Here is a 20,230-nt window from a genome sequence, read left to right as displayed (position 1 = left end):
CTAAGCTCAATACGTGGCCAGTATCTATGAGTGGCGGAGAGCAAATGGGATTGTATGCATCATTGTTAGATTTAATGGCCATCTTGGGATAGGCCAAGGGCCAAAAGGGGGGACTGAAGGGGTTAAGAAGAAATAACATATGAATTATAAAGGCAACTGAGTAGAATGTATGAGAAAAAGACAAACAAGCTGCTAGGATGGTGGCAAGGTTAGGGAGTGAATGTTGGAAACCGGGATGCAGTCTAGGCGGCACAATCAGCAAGTTGTGGAAGGTCACACAACAATGCCTGGTTAATGTGAAACAAGACTAAGACCAGAGACATCTGCTGAGCACTGATAAGAATCAAACTTTGTAATCATAAGGCTACATGACAAACTGCACACGTCACTGAGTGACAAAGAACGTATATAAGCTTGCAGCTTTGAGCGTAAAATTAGAGTGCGAGCTCGGACTGCCCGAGATAGTCTCTCCCTGCGTACGCTTGAATAAACGATCGAAACCTGTTCCTGAGCCTCCTCGTGTGGTGATTGAGTTGTCCCACAACATGTATATAAAACGAGACTTGGCTTCGCATCATACAATTTAGGATTTCATTATCAGGCAACAGTTGAATTCACCGACAATAATTTTCACTCAATGCCATCGTGGTCATTATGCACAGCAGCCCACCTGATAAATAAACTGCATGATTCACTCCATGAAAGCAACACCACCCGCCTCCTGAGTCACAAAGCTCATCAGAAGTCATCAGTTACTCATCTACCTGTTCATGTTGGAGGACATCCTGTTATTCAACTATTAAAATTGAAAAACTCTGAGCACTGAATGTACCTACTGAAGAGCAATCCAATTCTAACATTGTCCGTAAGGCACATCACACCATCTGTCATTCCTGAAAAAAAATCTAACAGTATTGCACACAGACCAATTGAACACAGGACATCTTTTTCATTACTGCTTTTTCTGGCAATAGTTACAAATACATTTCATCCACATTTTGTTCCGAGTGAAAACTATAATTAGCCAACCAGATGGCAGACAAGCAAAAAAGCAACAAAAATCAAAATTGAAAATCTAAATTTTTGTGTCTATCAAAAATCAGGACAGCTCCACTGAAAATTACCTCTTTATACCTGCCAACTTAAATGGCTTGGCTACAAAACTTTAACATTAACAGTTATTTCCTAAATGTGCAATCACATCTACCTATACGTCTATCTTCGATCGATATGTCATTAAAAAATCTTGCATCTAGCATGCACTTCCTGTCTGCAAAGCTTATTTTCTGAGTCACAAGTCGGATTCATGCTTTATGCATCAACGTTTAAGATTGAAACTGCCTGGCTGGAACCTGCCAAACCTGTGCTACTAGCATGGTCGCACATGTAACTGATGGTATCTCAGAAAATTACAGGTGCATTTCCAACAATTTGCACCCATAATGTTAATGGTCAAAAAAAATTGCAAAGAAAGCTGTTGCGGTTTTTGCACAAGTTGCAAAAAAGCTCTGCTGGTGGCACAGGGCCTTAGAAAGTTCCAAAATCCATGTTAATTTCTCTTTTAGAATAGTGAAAAAATTCTCTTTCATCTTCCAATCGCATCTGATTTCTAGATTGAGTGAAGCAATAGAAAAGCTCCAGATGCATCTCTCTCCATCGTTTTGCACAAGGCTGCCGAAATAAGTGAAAAAAATCAGTTTGCAGTCATTCAACTTCCTAGTGTATTTGTTTATCAGAGTCAAGATTAACTTTAAAGGCTTAGATGTTGCACTGTTGATGCACAACACAACTTTGCAGGCCACGTTTATCTTCCTTTGCATGACTTCTATTTGTGTTTATTAATGAGGCGGTTGATGCCTGCAAAGTCTAGATTCCCAATTTCTCCACTGGTCCATCCAATTAAAGGCCTGCTACCTGACCCGAACCCGACAACATGAGTCGGGTTCGAGTCAGGTAGGGTGACTCTTCCGGGTCCAGCTTGGGCCGGCTCTGTGTCGGACCCACACAGGACACACCTTTTGCTCTGCTGGCAGGAAAAGGAAAGTTGAGTAAGTGTCAAAATTTGAAAAGCCTACCTGAGCTGGGAGACCGGGATGTCAAGGAGGGAAACTTGCATCCAGACTCCACAGACTCTGAGTCTGCGCAGTGAGCAAGTGAGCATCTCTGTGACGTCATCGCGCTCATGCTGCAGCTACCTCCCATTCACTATGGTCGGGTCGAGTCGGACGGGGAAAAATTGGAAGGACTCGGGCCGGGTCGAGCTCGGGTCCGATGTGGTTCTGTCGGGTTCGGGTGAGGTTTTTTTTTTCCAGACCCGAGCAGGTCTTTACATCCAATGCCTGATTTGATACAAGGTGATTGCCTCATTACAAGATCAATCACATCGTCAAAAAAATATAGAGGACAAGATGCAGCCTTGTCTGCCACCAGTTGTTATACTGAACCAGTAAGATCACTGATTTCTAGTTCTCACTGCAAATTGTGCTTCTTCATACAGAATCCCGATTATACGAATGACTTTCCTAGATAATCAATTTGCCTTGAAAATCTGCCATACTGAATTTTTGTAAATATTATCAACTGCCTTTTGAAAGTCAACAAAATTCAGCACCACTAGTAATGCTAACATCTCTGAGCAAAGCAAAGAATAGCAAAGAGTAAAGATCTGACCAATGCAACATCTTTCTGGCAAAAAACAGCTTGCTCCTCTCAGAGTCTGCCATCAATAGCTGCCCTAATTTTATTGAGGATAATGGTACAGAAGAATTTGCCACAGAGAGTAATGTAATACCGCACCAGTTGTCACAATCACTGATGTCCCCTTGCTTGGGAAGCTCAACATTCATTACTTCTGTCCAAAGTTTTGTGTTACATCTTTTCCCTACAACAAAGAAACAGACATAGGATAGTAGTCCAATTTTCATCTCCACTTTCTTTGACCAATTCCACACAAATGTAATCAATTCCAGAACATTTTGTTCTTTAAGTTAGCTATGGCAGAAGTCAGCTCATGCATGGACATTTTGTCAATTGACATCCGGTTTTTTTTTTGATTCGTTTGTGGGATGTGGGCATCGATGGCTAGGCCAGCATTTATTGCCCATCTCTAATTGCCCTTGAAAAGGTGGTGGTGAGCTCCCTTCTTGAACTGCTGCAGTTCTTGAGGTTTGGGTACACCAACAGTGCTGTTAGGGAGGGAGTTCCAGGATTTTGACCCAACACCAGTAATGGAACGACGATATAGTTCCAAGTCAGAATGGTGTGTGACCTGGAGCAGAACTTGCAGGTGGTGGTGTTCCCATGTATCTGCTGTATCCTTGTCCTTCTAGTCCATAGAGTTTGCAGGTTTGGAAGGTGCTGTCAAAGGAGCCTTGGTGAGTTGCTGCAGAGCATCTTGTAGATGGTATACACTGCTGCCACTGTGCATCGCTGGTGAAGGGAGTGAATGTTGAAGGTGGTGAATGGGGTGCCAATCAAACAGGCTGCTTTGTCCTGGATGGTGTCGAGCTTCTTGAGTGTTGTTGGAGCTACACCCATCCCAGCAAGTCGAGAATATTCCATCACACTCCTGGCTTGTATCTTGTAGATGGTGGACAGGCACTGGAGAGTCAGGAGGTGAGTTACTTGCCACAGACTTCCCAGTCTCTGACCTGCTCTTGTAAAAACAGTATTTACGTGACTGGTCCAGTTCAGTTTCTGGTCAATAACCTCAGGATGTTGATGTTGGGGATTCAGTGATGATAATGCCATTGAACATCAAGGCAAGATGGTTAAATTCTCTCTTGTTTGAGATGGTCATTGCCTGGCACTTGTGTGGTGTGAATGTTGCTTGCCACTTATCAGCCCAACCCTGAACGTTGTCCAGTCTTGCTACATATGGAAACAGACTGCTTCAGTATCTGAGGAATCGCGAATGATACTGAACATTCTGCAATCATCAGTGAACATCCCCACTTCTGACCTTATGATGGAGGAAAGGTCATTGATGAAGCAGCTAAAGATGGGTGGGCCTAGGACACTACCCTGAGTAACTCTTGCAGTGATGTCCTGGGACTGAGATGATTGACCTCCAACAACCAGAACCATCTTCCTTTGTGCTAGGTCAGACTCCAACCAGTGGAGAGTTCAGCTATTTTTTTTCCAATGGAGCTCAAATCAATCCTATTGACTAGAGATGCTTTGTTCACAATTTCACTTCTGCTTTATGTCTTCTGGTTTGGTGGCAAGCAAATCATGGTTTGTTTTCAACAGCCTTCTTTTTTTTCCAAAAATAAACTTTATTCATAAAATTCATAAAGCAATCTCGAGCGGCCGAGTGGCCTACTCCTGCTCCTAATTCATATGTAAAATTTGTTAAAAATTACATTACAAAACAATTCAAGTTGGACATTTCAGAAAGTGCAAAAGAGATCAGATTCATTTGCTACAGAACGTGGGGTGCCTCACAACTCTTGCCATTCCATTTTGTATACAATATAGATTGGTGTTACATGACAAAAAAAACATTTTTTGGTGCATACAGCCCAAGGGGTTTTACACTGTTTCCAGCCCCTCGGTATACTATGGCAGGAGGACCTTCCACAGTGGCATTTCCCCATTGAGCCTTTGCGGCAGCTGCCCAAGCTTTAATGTGTCCCTCAGCACGTAGTCCTGAACCTTGGAACATGCCAGTCTGCAACACTCGGTCGTGGACAACTCTTTGCACTGGAAGCCCAGCAAGTTTTGGGAAGACCAAACAGCATCTTTCATTGAGTTGATGGTCCTCTAGCAGCAGTTGATGTTTATCTTGGTGTGCATCCCTGGGAACAGCCTGTAAAGCAGAGTCCTGCGTTACGGAGCTGTTCGGGATGAACCTCAACAAAAACCATTGCATCTCTTTCCACACCTGCTTTGCAAAGGCACATTCCAGAAGGAGGTGGTCGACGGTCTCTTCCCCACCACAGCCACCTTGAGGGCAACGTGCGGAGGCGGTGAAACCCCGAGCATGCAGGAAGGATCTGATGGTGAAGGCCCTTCTCACCACCAACCAAGCTAGATCTTGGTGCTTGTTTGAAAGTTCTGGCGATGAGGCATTCTGCCAAATGAGTTTGACGGTCTGCTCGGGGAATCATCCAACAGGATCCACCATCGCCTTTTCCTGCAGGGCCTCAAGGACATTACGTACGGACCACTGTATGATGGACTTGTGGTCAAAGGTGTTTTTCTGTACAAACTCTTCCATGAAGGATAGGTAGTACGGCACAGTCCAACTGAATGGAGCGTTCTGCAGCAAACTGGCCAGACCCATCCTTTGCAACACCGGAGACAGACAGAACCTTAGCACCGAGTGACACTTGGGGTTTGCATACCAGGGGTCTACACACAGCTTGATGCAGCCACACACAAAGGTGGCCATCAGGATGAGAGTGACGTTGGGGACGTTTACTCCCCCTTTGTCTAGACGTTTGAATTTCGTGTCCCTACGGACACGGTCCAGACAAAGTGGAAGATGGCTCAGGCGACCGCCAAGGCACAGGAGTGGGGTCAAGTACTTGCGCCAAGTACAGCAACACCAAGAGCGCTCACACTTGATGACAAGGTTCTTACCCGCAATGGAGAAAGAGCCTCACTCGCACACGGCCAGTTTCTGCTTCACCATGCCTGCTCTCTCCTTCCAGTTTTTGGCGCATACCCCAGCCCCTCCGAACTGTATCCCCAGCACCTTCAGGTAGTCTGGCCTGACGGTGAAGGGGACAAAGGATTGGTTGGCCCAGTTCCCAAAGAACATTGCCTTGCTCTTGCCATGATTTACTTTGGCTCCTGAGGCCATTTCAAACTGGTGGCAGATGCTAATCAGCCTGCGAGCTGACAGCAGATCCGAGCAGAAGACGGCGACGTCATCGATGTACAGGGAGGCTTTGACCGGAGTGCCTTTGCTGCCTGGGATTGTCACCCCTCTTATGCCCACATCCTTCCTGATGGACTCAGCAAAAGGTTCGATACATCAAACAAATAAGACAGGGAACAGAGGGCAGCCCTGTCTGACTCCAGGTTTCATCGGAAAACCTTCCGATTCCCACCCATTGATTGAGACTGCGCTACTAACAGTGCCTTCATTGTAGTGTTCCAAGTGTCTTGCCTGTTTCTTTGTAATCTGACAGAATATCCTCATGACTCATTGCTGCAACCATTGCTTGCTTGTCAATGTCGTTTCTTTTGTCTTCATGTACGGAGCATTTAACTGCCTTACATTTTTCTTTGAATTCTTCTTACTTACAAGTTCTATCATCTGGCACAGACAGAATCAAAGCACAGGAGGAGGCCATTTGGCCCATCATGCCTGCACCACCTCTTTGAAAGAGCTTTCCAATCAATCCCTCTCTCCTGCTCTTTCCTCATAACCCTACAAATCTTTCCTTTTCATATATACAACTAATTCCCTTTGAAAGTTACTATTGAATCTGCTTCCACCACCCCTTCTGGGAGTGCATTCCAGAACATAACTCGCTGCATAAAAATACTTCTCCCTCAAACTCTTTTGTCAATTATCTTAAATCTATGTCTCTGGAGAATGGGGCCATGGAACTGTGTGTGGATGAGAAGGATCTTGGAGTTGGGATGCAATGAGGTAGAGGTATCAACTGAAGATTGGCAATGACAAAGGCGATAGCTGAATGGATCTTTGCGCAGAATAAGATGCAGGTAGCTGAGTTCCAAATGAATTGGAGTTTATGGGTGGTAGATCTTGGGAGTTTGGCAGTATGAATGAGGGTTTCAGAAGCAGTGGAGTGCAGTACAGTTGGAGATGGGTAATATTTAAGAGGTGGAAGTACACACTCTTTATGATGGGCTGAGTTAAGGGTTTGTAGCTCAACTCAATCAATGCGTTGTGCAATTGGGTTCATCTTGAACACACATTTAAGCAGGAGATGGAACCAAGGGTTATGAAATAAAATTACTAGCGGAGTTCAAATCGGATGGTTTTGGTCTTACCAGTGATGAATGGCAAGAAGTTCTGGCTCATCAATAATCGTTTATCACATATAAAGAGAAAGGCAGTCGAGGATGAAGGTAAACAGGTAAAGCTAGGTATCATCAGTCTACACAAATAAGGTGACCCCAATCTGTTCTAATGAGATGGTGCAGTTGTCAAATTAAACTACGCTCTGCAAACCAAGACATTTTTGCTGAAAGAAAATCTTAGCATAAGATTCATCAATTAGACCACAAGGTCCTAGTTGCCTGGTATCCTCATGTTTATCCTGCAACATAATTAACAGCATAGATTTTAGTAAGCTACACTTGGAAGTTTACAATTCCTGTAACCAACCTGAATATGCTTATAATTGGAAGGCTATGAAACAAAAAGAGGGAGTAGCACCAGCCAACTGAATAAATGTATATACCTTGAAACTGTGCAATTCAGGAAGCCAGAGAATCACCATAAATGGCTTCTCTTCCCATTCCTGCACCTTTACCTCTAGTGTCTCCCAAGGATCTATCCTTGGCCCCTCCAATTTCTCATCTACATGCTGCCCTTTAGCAACATCATATGAAAACACGTCAGTTGCCACATGTACTCCAACGGCACCAAGCTCCACCTCACCACCACTTCTCTTGACTCCTCCACCGTCTCTAAATTGTCAGCAGACTGTTTATCGGAGTTTCAGTACTAAATGAGCAGAAACTTCCTCCAATTAAATATTGGGAAGACCGTAGCCATTGCCTTCGGTCTCCGTCACAAACTCCATTCCTCCGCTACTGATTCCATCCATCTCCCTGGCAACTGTCTGAGACTGAACTAGGCTGTTCACAACCTGAATGTCATATTTGACTCTGAGATGAGCTTTCAATCATACATCCATTCTGTCGCTAAGATCGCCTACGTCTACTTCCGTAACCTCATCCATCTTTGCCCCGCCTCAGCTCTTCTGCTGCTGAAACCCTCATCCATGCATTTGTTATCTATAGACTTGACTATTTTAATGCACTCCTGGCCGGCCTCTCTCATTCTACTATCCATAAACTTAAACTTGAGGTCATCCAAACTCTGCTGCCCATGTCCAAATTCGCACCAAGTGCCATTCACCCATCACCCTGTGCTCTTTGACCTACACTAACTCCCAGTTAAACAACACCTCAATTTTAAAATTCTTATCCTTGTTTTCAAATTGCTCCATGGTTTGGCCCCTTCCTACCCCTGTAATCTCCTCCAAGATACCTGCGCTCCTCTAATTTCAGCCTCTTGAGCAACCCCAATTTTAATTGCTCCACCAATGGTGACCACACCTTCAACTGCCTAGTCCCTAAGCTCTGGAATTCCTTCCCTAAACCTTTCTATCTCGCTATCCTCCTTTAAGACGCTCCTTAAAACCTACCACTTTGGCCAAGCCTTCGGTCACCTGCCCTTATGTGGCTCGGTGTCATTTTGTTTTATAATGTTTCTTTGAAGTGCTTTGGGACATTTTACTATTTTGAAGGCACTATATAAATACAGGTTGTTATTGTTGTTGAAATCTGCACAATCAAAAATCAAACAGACTAAAGCATTGAAATGTAACATCTGCAGTTATTTAAGACTGATGAATAAAACATATGATAGTGAGAAATCCAGCTTTCTTCCTGATTTATCAATGTCAGCATACAATGTAGGAGATCTCGTGAGATTTATCTACCTTGGGACACTCGTTATCCCCATCTCTCTTCTGATGGGAATACTGAGAGGTAACTAGCTCTAGCCCTGAAACCTGGACTTTTTTTTATTTGTTTGTGGGATGTGTGCATCACTGATGAGGACAGCATTGATGCTCATCCCTAATTGTCCTTGAACTGAGTGGCTTGCTAGGCCATTTCAGAGGGCAGTTAAGCACTGCTGTGGGTCTAGAGTCACATGTAGGCCAGACCAGGTAAGGACAGAAGACTTCCTTAAAGGACATTAATGAACCAGATGGGTTTTTACAACAATCAACAATGGTTCAAGATTTATTAATTGAATTTAAATTTCACCATCTGCCACCATCCCCAGAACATTGGCCTGGGTTCTGGATTGTTAATCTAGTGACATTACCACAATGCCACCACCTCCCCTATACAATCACAACTGCAGTTTTTATAGTTACATGACCAAAGATGTTTTATCAATACATTAAGAGTAAGAGGATAACTAAGGAAAGACCAGGGCCCATAAAAGACCAAAAAGGTAACCTATGTTTAGGGGCGGAGATGTTGATATTGTTCTTATGAATATACTTTGCATCTGTCTTCACAAAAGAGGGGGACGATGCAGATATTGCAGTTATAGAAGTGGGGTGTGAAGTATTGGATGTGATCAACATAGGGAGAGAGGATGTATTAATGGGATTAGCATCCTTGAAAGTTGATAAATCACCAGGGCCAGATAAAATGTACTCCAGGCTGTTAAAAGAAGCAAGAGAAGATATAGTGGAAGGTCTGACCATCATTTTCCAGTCCTCACTGGATACAGGTGTGGTGCTGGAGGATTGGAGGACTGCTAACATTGCACCTCTGTTTAAAAGAGGAAGCAAGGGATAGATTGAATAATTGCTGGCCAGTCAGTCTAACCTCAGTCGTGGGCAAATTATTGGAATCCATCCTGAGAGACAGGATGAACTGTCACTTAGAAAGGCACAGATTAATCAAGGATAGTCAGCATGGATTTGTTAAGGGAAGATCTTGTCTGACCAACTTGATCAAATTTTATGAAGTAGTAACAAGGAAGATAGATGAGGGTAGTGCAGTTGATGTGGTCTACATGGATCTTAGCAAGGCTTTTGACAAGGTTCCAGGTGGCAGACTGGTTAAAAAAATAAAATCCCATGGGATCCAGGGAAATGCTGCAAGGTGGATACAAAATAGGCTCAGTGGCAGGAAACAAAGGGTAATTGTTGATGGGTGATTTTGCGACTGCAGGGCTGTTTCCAGTGGTGTTCTGCAGGGCTCAGTACTGGGTCCCCTGCTTTTTGTGGTATATATTAACGATTTGGTTGTAAATGTGGGGGGCATGATCAAGAAATTTGCAGATGACGCAATAATTGGCCATGTGGTAGATAGTGAGGAGGATAGCTATAGGCTGCAGGAAGATATTGATGGTCTGGTCAGATGGACAGAAAAGTGGCAAATGGAATTCAAATCAGAGAAGTGTGAGGTGATGCATTTGGGGAGGTCAAACAAGGCAAAGGAATACACGATTAATGGGAAAATACTGAGAGGTGTAGAGGAAGAGGGGACTTTGGAGTAAATGTCCACAGATCCCTGAAGTTAGCAGGACAGGTCAATAAGGTGGTTAAGAAAGCATATGGAATCCTTTCCTTTATTAGCCGAGGTATAGAATATAAGAGCAGAGAGGTTATGCTGGAACTGTATAAATCATTGGTAAGGCCACAACTTGAGTACTGTGTGCAGTTCTGGTCAGCTCATTACAGAAAGGATGAAATTGCACTGGAGTGGTACAGAGGAGATTTACGAGGATGATGCCGGGACCAGAAAAATGCAGCTATGAGGAAAGATTGGATAAGCTGGGGTTGTTCTCCTTGCAACAGAGAAGGCTGAGGGGAGATCTGATTAAAATGTACAAAATTTTGAAGGCATGGATAGAGTGGAGGTGAAGGGTCTATTTACCTTAGCAGAGAGGTCAGTGACTAGGGGCCACAGATTTAGCGTGATTGGTATAAAGATTAGAGGGGAGATGAGGAAAAGCTTTTTCACCCAGAGGATGGTGGGGGTCTGGAACTCACTGCCTGAAAGGGTAGTTGAGGCAGATACGCCTCAATTCATTCAAAAGAAGTCTGGATATGCACCTCAAGTGCCGTAATCTGCAGGGCTAAGGACCAAATGCTGGAACGTTCTTTCAGCTGGCACAGCCACGATGGGCCAAGTGACCTCTTGCTGTGCCATAAATTTTCTATGATTGCAGCTTCTAAGCTTTCCTGTTACTTATTGTACTTTTGCTACATGAAGTGCAACAACTAAATAAATTACAAAAATATTCATTCATATCAAGTTTAAATCTACATTTTAAGTCTCATTTGTTGATGGCTGGTGAAGAATGTACACTAGAAGGACACATCTAATACTGAATATGAACACATTCACAGTAAATGTGAAGCAAGTCTTTGTTTTAGTTTTTAGAATTAAGCTTTGCCAATAACCAAAAGAAAACAAAGAGGAGGCATCAAACTACATCCAGTAAACACTGCACCAAACCATCCATTATCATCAACAGTTCTGAACTAAATGCCATAACAGACTTCACCTACCTGAGAAGTATGCTGTTCAGCATTGCTTTTATTGATCAAGAAATTCTTGCTCGATTCATAAAGACCATTTGCTCCTTTTGCAGACTGGAAGAGCAACTCTGAGATCGCCACAATATCAATTTGCATACTAAACACAAAGTCTAAGACACAGTTGTCATCTTAACTCTCCTGCCTAATTATTATTAAACTTGTCGTACTATTGGCGTTACTTTTAACAGTTCTGACATGTTTCATCTCCATCACCATATATCTAACATGCATATCAAATAGAAGGACCATGTTATAAATTATAGGGTGAAAAAATAAGAGTGTTGACACCAAGAAAAATATAACCCCATTTGTGGAACATGTTTCTAGACAGACGATCAAAATGGATGATGACAGGCTTCTCAAGTGTACTTACAGGTTCAGGTCAGACACATTTAACAGGATGGATAGAGGAAGCATTTTGAAAACATATTGAAGCTGTGATGGCATTCAATGCTACAAAATGAACAACTTTTAAATCCAATGCTGTAACCAGCAGGTTACTGCAAAAATAACAATAGCAACAAAAACAAGGCATTGCATGCACACACAGAAAAAATTACTGCGTTACAGGAACTGGATGACACAGCTGCAAAGGGCTCCATAAATAGTGAACAGCTTTCAGACATTTGATCAAAGGTCTATCAACCACAAGACTTATAGCAACTCAATAAACTGACCTTTTAAATCACCAGAATATCCATCTCTGGATTCCCCTGCTCAGTCACAACACTCCAATCATATAACTCCAAATTCTCATGCATGCCCTTGTTCTTTTACCTTACCAATCAAGGCAGAGCCTTCAGTCAACTGAGTGCTTCTCTCTGGAATTCTTTCCATAAACTTCTTCGCCCTTCTTTATTTTACCACTATCTCTCATTTTCTCTGTTTCTTTCTTTGTCACTCTTTCTCCGAAGTGGCAAACTGTTTGAATCCTGGGACCAACAACCATTCCCTCAAGGAGTCCAAAACTAAATTTTTAGGTTAAGAGTACAACCTTCAAAAACTTTGTTGTAGAATCCAGATACACTGTACATAGTTGGTTATAGGACAACAATTAACAAGGAAATTATTTTTAGATCCAATTAAACGCAACCAATAAATATTTTGTAAAAACACTCACCAACTGTCATCGATTCTGGGACAGTAGCAGCTGGCAAAAGACCACTAACATCAGCCTGAAGCGGAGGAATAGCTTCAACACTGTGCAAAGACGACAAAGCAATAGTTCAAGAAAACAAACTTTTCATCAAATATAATTGCAAAATAAATAATTTGTTTCCTCGTATCAACACAGTTCAGAAAACTATATGTTTTATTTCATAGAGCTTGGTATTATTAGAATTAGCTGGAAGATTTCTGGGATACAAAATCCAAACAATATAATCAGTGACAAGTGTCTTTCAATCCACACCTGTACTGAAGCTGGGATCCTTTCTGAGCTAGTTCGGCAGCCAGAGTGGCATTTTCATGTTCATCACAGTACACCAGGTTATCAGAAGTGGCATCTGTAACACAATGTAATATATATTATTTAGCTCAACAAGCTAATTTGGCACACAGAAAATACAAATAGTTTGATATTTGACAGATTTTAAAGGACCATATTCTTCAAAAAAATGTCATATTATGTGCAATTATACTTATATTTACCAAAGCTGCTGGAAACTTCTAGAAAATGCAGCTTTAACCCTTTTGTTCATTAGTTGTGATTATTCACAACCGTTTAGTACGGTCCCATATTCCAAATTTATTTCCATAAGTAGGCCTTTTCTGTTAATTATTTATGATTATGCAAAGATCTTGTGCAGTTCATGTACATTACACCAGTTCCTTTTCCATGGATATAAGTTTGACTCCCAACTATAGCTCGGACGAATTAGTTATAATTTCTAGTGCCAGAAATGCATGTACATTTCCATCCATTGGCCAGCTAGATGTAATTGCAAGTATCACTGGTATGAATGTTATGGGGTCTTGAAAAGTAATTCAAACCCATTGTTGCTAAACATCTTTAGCACATTTTGTTCAATTATGTGAATATATTCTATGTTCTGTGGTGAAGTAGCAATTTTGGCACAATTTTAGCTCAACAATCTGAAGTTAATGCACCCTGTAATTGATCCAGATCTTACATCATAAAGATGAATATATGACTGAAAATGTTTATCAACACATTCAGCAAGAACAGGCACTGCAAAAATATTGGTTATTGTTCCTTCTCACCCTGCTAACAAGCAAGCATCGACATAAAGTAGTAATGTGAAGAGAGCAGAAGGAATGAAGAAAAGACTGTTATTTTTTATTTATAGTGCACTGTTGTATGATGAAACTTTATCATAAATGTTTTTTCCTGAAAATCATGAACTTTGCAAACTTGGCAGTACGCCTAAGAATTACACCCTCAATTAGAAGACCATTTTTAAATTGTTTTTTATGAATTACAACATTTTAGTTTTGTGGGTGCTTCATGTTGACGGAACATCACACCTGGGCAAGAAGTATACTGCAACTCACCCAACCAAGCATGGCTTTCGCAAACTGCATGTGTTGCAGTATTTCCGTTTAGCTGATGAAGACAGCTAATGGCAAGAGACTTCGGGTAGACAAAATAATGAGGATGAAAGAAAAGTAACAAAGAAATTTTGAAAGAGCCAATAATTCTGATCTGCAAAAATGCAAACAAAGTATAAGAAAAACTGGGTGCAGTTTCATTTTTTTTCAACAGGCTATCATACTTTAGTGAGGCACCAGAGGGAGCTACAGGTCAAGAAAGAACAAGCATTAATCACCGATGCTTTCATGTACATACCAGACTGAGAGTAGGAACCAACTGCAATGACTGGAAAAAGAATGTCTGAACTATCATTGTCATTCAGAACTTGAAGAGTATTCCAGCTGGACATTTGGGAGATGGAAAGATTCTGTACAAGTGATCTAAAAGATTTAAAAAGAGGGACTGTGATCACTACAAACTTAGAAATTCCACAAAGCTTTTCTGAACAACAAAATTAGGATTTTTCTTTAAATTGTTAGTTGCTCTCCTATGACATGGCTCACAGACAAAAATAAAAACTAAATATCTCTTCCTATAACTGTCTCCCTGCTCATTTCTCACTCTAACTCTTTCACATGTACTCTTCAGCATATCATTGTAACCATTTTGGATAATAAGCATTTATTTTGAATCTGATCCGGGACAGTTAGATATGCAAGTTTGACAAGGATGATACCAATGTGAGGTTATACCTATCTGGAAAGGATGAACAGGCAGGGTTCTGTTTCCTCTTGAAAATTAAAGATCTTTCTTTCAGACTAAGAAAGATTTTAACAGAGTAGGGAGATAGAGCGTGTTTTCACTTGTTGGGAAGAGCAAATCTAGTGGCCATCAATACAAGATAATCACCAAGAAATCAAATGAAGAATTCAGATGAAACTTTAACTAGAAAGTGGTGACATTGTGGAACTCACGACCACAAGGAGTGGCGGAGATGAATAGTTATGTCACTGACGGATAAAATTCTTTCACCAGTTCAATTTAATTTTTTTTAAATGAAGATGGGTCTTCTGAAGAATGAGCTGCCAGATTTTGTAGCATTCAATGTGAAAACTTCACTGTTATAGCCATCATTGTGGATCAGAATTATAGGTGATAGGGATCAGAATTAATGCCAGGGAAAATGAGACTGAGGCTGGGAAAGTGGAGTTTCAACATACAATCTCAGCAGAATGGACACATTCTCAAGGCTTCAAAAAGTTGTTACAGATCTTATCTACAACTTGTTGAAAATTTTTCAAATAAGACTTGTAGTTAATCGAAGCAACACTTGTTGCTCCATCAAAAAAATGCAAAATTAAGATGCATTTGATGATAGTGCTAACAGCAGTTAAATTAACACAAAATCAATCATTAACCAATCCTAAGACTGGTATGCTGCTACACAGCACTATACATGCATTTCATCTACCCTTTCATATTCTGTACAATAGGACAATAGTACAGTTAATAGAACAATTGTGACAGTTACCTTTGTTGGTATTCACAATTATTAAGGGGAAATATCAGAAAAATACATCGATATATTTAAATATTGCAATAAAAACTGTATCTGAAATAATTTATGGATGACACATCCTAAATTTCAACAATCGTAATTCTCTCTCAACAATTTATTGCCAACAATCTGATATTTCAAATGTATTCTCTGTACAACAGAAAGGCCAGAGGGAAAACATCACGACCACAGTTTGAAAGGTTAAACTTCTGATAGTAAATACTTAGCACAGTTATGGCTTTAAAAAGTCACTTTTTCATATAGGCTCTTAAAGATTAGAATTTTTTTTAATTTCACAAAAATTTGAAGCTGAAATATTGTGAACTCAGGAGCATTACAACACACAAGGTTTTAGCATGCTGTGCCATACAGTGTAGGACATAGTTTTGTACACGTCAAAATGAAATAGGAATACAGGAAGAAGAGTAGGCCATTCAGCCCCTCGACCCTGTTGATTATCGCTACTCTCGGTCTCCTACCTCCTAATTCCTTACTCATGTCAATTCCATGCACTTTCATTTTTGCTAACAACCACTTGCTCGAGTCGCTCTGAACAGGCTCCAGAAGCTGGCCGAGCGCGTCTACCCTGAGGCACAGTGTGGCTTTCGTGCAGAGAGATCCACCATTGACATGCTGTTCTCCCTTCGTCAGATACAGGAGAAATGCCGTGAACAACAGATGCCCCTCTACATTGCTTTCATTGATCTCACCAAAGCCTTTGACCTCGTCAGCAGACGTGGTCTCTTCAGACTACTCGAAAAGATTGGATGCCCACCAAAGCTACTAAGTATCACCTCATTCCATGACAATATGAAAGGCACAATTCAACATGGTGGTTCCTCATCAGAGCCCTTTCCTATCCTGAGTGGCGTGAAACAGGGCTGTGTTCTCGCACCCACACTTTTTGGGATTTTCTTCTCCCTGCTGCTTTCACATGCGTTCAAGTCCTCTGAAGAAGGAATTTTCCTCCACATAAGATCAGGAGGCAGGTTGTTCAACCTTGCCCGTCTAAGAGCGAAGTCCAAAGTACGGAAAGTCCTCATCAGGGAACTCCTCTTTGCTGACGATGCTGCTTTAACATCTCACACTGAAGAGTGTCTGCAGAGTCTCATCAACAGGTTTGCGGCTGCCTGCAATGAATTTGGCCTAACCATCAGCCTCAAGAAAACGAACATCATGGGGCAGGACGTCAGAAATGCTCCATCCATCAATATTGGCGACCACGCTCTGGAAGTGGTTCAAGAGTTCACCTACCTAGGCTCAACTATCACCAGTAACCTGTCTCTAGATGCAGAAATCAACAAGCGCATGGGAAAGGCTTCCAGTGCTATGTCCAGACTGGCCAAGAGAGTGTGGGAAAATGGCGCACTGACACGGAACACAAAAGTCCGAGTGTATCAGGCCTTTGTCCTCAGTACCTTGCTCTATGGCATCGAGGCCTGGACAACGTATGTCAGCCAAGAGCGACATCTCAATTCATTCCATCTTCGCTGCCTCCGGAGAATACTTGGCATCAGGTGGCAGGACCGTATCTCCAACACAGAAGTCCTCGAGGCGGCCAACATCCCCAGCTTGTACACACTACTGAGTCTGCGGCGCTTGAGATGGCTTGGCCATGTGAGCCGCATGGAAGATGGCAGGATCCCCAAAGATGCATTGTACAGCGAGCTCGCCACTGGTATCAGACCCACCGGCCGTCCATGTCTCCGCTTTAAAGACGTCTGCAAATGCGACATGAAATCCTGTGACACTGATCAGCTGGGAGTCAGTTGCCAGCGTTCGCCAGAGCTGGCGGGCAGCCATAAAGACAGGGCTAAAATGTGGCGAGTCGAAGAGACTTAGTAGTTGGCAGGAAAAAAGACAGAGGCGCAAGGGGAGAGCCAACTGTGCAACAGCCCCGACAAACAAATTTCTCTGCAGCACCTGTGGAAGAGCCTGTCACTCTAGAATTGGCCTTTATAGCTACTCCAGGCGCTGCTTCACAAACCACTGACCACCTCCAGGCGCGTATCCATTGTCTCTCGAGATAAGGAGGCCAAAGAAGAAGAAAACTTGTTTGGAACCTCATCAAATGCCTTCTGGAAGTCCATATAAGTAACATCTACAGACACACCCTTATCTACCATGTTAGCTACATACTCAATAAATTCAACATGGTTCATTAGACATGACTTACCCTTTATAAATCCATGTGACTCTCTCTGATCAGTTCATACTTTTCCAAGCACCCAATCACTCTGTCGCTAATAACAGTTACGATGCTTATAACGTCCCCACAACAGATGTTAGACAAATAGGTCTATATTTTCCTGGTTTCTCTCTCCCACCCTTCTTAAATAATGGAGTGACAGTGGCAATTTTCCAATCTGAAGGGAGAATTCCTGAAGCAAATGAGTTATAGAAGATCATGACTGAAGTACTTGCAATTTCCTCACCTAGTACTTTTAATAGGACGAGAAAGGAGGGAAAGAAATACAAACTGGACCTTAACTTATCCACTTCTGATCAGCCAGTTATGGGAAGGCGCTACAACAGCATTGAAGGTTGCCTGCCATTTCAGTGGGAGATTGAGTGGTGCCAAAGTATAAATATCTTAATAAAAATACATCTGACCTCAAATTCCAAACATGATTGTTCCACACCCACATTCATCTGCTGTTTGCCACCCACACTCATATACTGTTTGCCCCAATTAAACAAAATAAAAAATATAATTGTTCATGTAAACAAGACATTTAGACAGTGTTTAATTTGGATAATTTCGTAATTTACAGCCTCAAATTTAATTGACCTCTTTTTCTCTTTGAATTTGTTCTCCACATAGTTACATATAAAACATGCTCTGAAGCACTAACATTGGGGGGAATTTTATGGAGGAGGCGGGGTCTCGATTCCAGAAACAGGAAGTCCAATCAGAAGCTGGCAGCTCTTTTGCTCAGCAGCAGCACTGGGGAGGCAGTGGCTGCTGCTGCTGGAAGGACACCCACTGGAGACCTAGGATCGCAGAGCGACCTAGGCCAGAGGTAAGTAATGGCAGGAGGGGTTTTGTGGGGTGGGAGTCGCGGGAGAGGGAGGTGTAGGGGGGTTGGCAGCAAGGGCAGAGGAGTGGCCCCCCACTTCCCGATGCCGGGTCCCTCGATCAGGCACTGAATTCCTTTGTTAATACCAGTGGTGGCAGGAAGGAGCCATTAATTAGTCATGAATTGCCCCTTAAGGGCCTCAATTGGCGGGGGGCGGGAAGGCCTCCAAGGACCTTCCTGCCACGGACATAAACGGGTGGAGGCGGAGTCCGCTTCTACCACCATCCCGCCCAATTAAATTCCCTCCCCACCTCCAAACTCGCCATGGGGGAGAGCATAAAATACCACCCATTGTTTCAATAAAATGTTGTCAATATTTTCTTAAATTTTGATGTGTTTTTCAAGCCTCATTTTAAAATATACATCTATGTTTGAAATGCCTTTCTTTTGAATTAAATCATTGAAAATAAAAATGTGATACACAGGTATGGAAATAACAGTCCCTGCCAAAGTATATCCAACCTAGTCAGCATGGCTTTATCAGAGGGAGCTCATGCCAAACAAATTTGATTGACTTTTTTGAGCATGTGACCAGGTGTGTAGATGAGGGTCGTGCAGTTGATGTAGTTTACATGGATTTCAGCAAAGCCTTTGACAAGGTCCCACATGGGAGACTTATCAAGAAAGCAAATGCAGAGGGGATACAGGGTAACTTGATAAGGTGGATTCAAAATTGGCTTAGGCCAGTGTCCAGTGGCGTACCACAGGGATCTGTGCTGGGTCCCCTATTGTTTGTCATTTACATAAACGACATAGATGACTATGTGGGGGGTAGGATCAGAAAGTTCGCGGATGACACAAAGATTGGTCGAGTGGTTAACAGTGAGGTTGAGTGTCTTGGGGTACAGGAAGATATAGACGGGATGGTCAAATGGGCAGAAAAGTGGCAGATGGAATTTAACCCTGAAAAGTGTGAGGTGATGCTCTTTGGAAGGAGTAATGTGACACGAAAGTATTCAATGAATGGCCTGACACTGGGAACTTCTGAGGAACAAAGGGACCTTGGCGTGTTTGTCCACAGATCTCTGAAGGCAGAAGGGCAGGTTAATAGGGTGGTGAAAAAGGCATATGCGGCACTTGCCTTTATCAATCGAGGCATAGATTACAAAAGCAGACAGGTCATGTTGGAGTTGTATCGAACTTTGGTAAGGCCACAGGTGTGCAATTCTGGTCGCCACATTATAGGAAGGATGTGCTTGCACTGGAGGGGGTGCAGAGGCGATTCATCAGGATGGTGCCTGGGATGGAACATTTAAGCTATGAAGAGAGATTGGATAGGCTTGGGTTGTTTTCGCTGGAGCAGAGAAGACTGAGGGGTGACCTGATCGAGGTGTACAAGATTATGAGGGGCATTGACAGGGTGGATATGGAGCAGCTGTTCCCGTTTGTTGAAGGGTCAGTTACGAGGGGACACAAGTTTAAGGTGAGGGGCAGGAGGTTTAAGGGGGATTTAAGGAAGAACTTTTTTACCCAGAGGGTGGTGACAGTCTGGAATGCACTGCCTAGGAGGGTGGTAGAGGCGGGTTGCCTCACATCCTTTAAAAAGTACCTGGATGAACACTTGGCACGTCATAACATTCAAGGCTATGGGCCAAGTGCTGGCAAATGGGATTAGGTAGACAGGTCAGGTTTCTTTAATGCATCAGTGCAGACTTGATGGGCCGAAGGGCCTCTTCGGCACTATATTATTCTGTGATTCTATATAGAGCAATTATTAACACCAATACTAATCGCTGATACATTACAAATCTCATGATTTTTCTCAAGCTTTCTTCACCATCTTCCTAACAACTTGCATTTATATATCATCTTC

The 20,230-nt window shown here is 42.4% G+C and overlaps 1 protein-coding gene across 5 annotated transcripts in view; it reads right to left on the bottom strand.

The window, feature by feature from the left end:
* The window catches only part of snx29 (sorting nexin 29), a 659,344-nt gene that overhangs the window by 531,080 nt on the left and 108,034 nt on the right, over positions 1-20,230 (bottom strand). For all 5 annotated transcript variants that reach the window (XM_068056248.1, XM_068056249.1, XM_068056250.1 and 2 more), the window contains 3 exons: positions 14,095-14,219; positions 12,697-12,790; positions 12,406-12,485 (listed from right to left, as the gene is read on the bottom strand). In XM_068056248.1, the coding sequence (XP_067912349.1) occupies positions 12,406-12,485; positions 12,697-12,790; positions 14,095-14,219 (299 nt within the window). The remainder of the gene's footprint in view (positions 1-12,405; positions 12,486-12,696; positions 12,791-14,094; positions 14,220-20,230) is intronic.

Source organism: Heterodontus francisci, chromosome 24, assembly GCF_036365525.1.
Source record: "Heterodontus francisci isolate sHetFra1 chromosome 24, sHetFra1.hap1, whole genome shotgun sequence".
Taxonomy (NCBI): Eukaryota; Metazoa; Chordata; class Chondrichthyes; order Heterodontiformes; family Heterodontidae; genus Heterodontus; species Heterodontus francisci.
The sequence above is the reverse complement of the archived record's forward strand: the minus strand, read 5'-3'. Positions and strand labels throughout refer to the sequence as shown.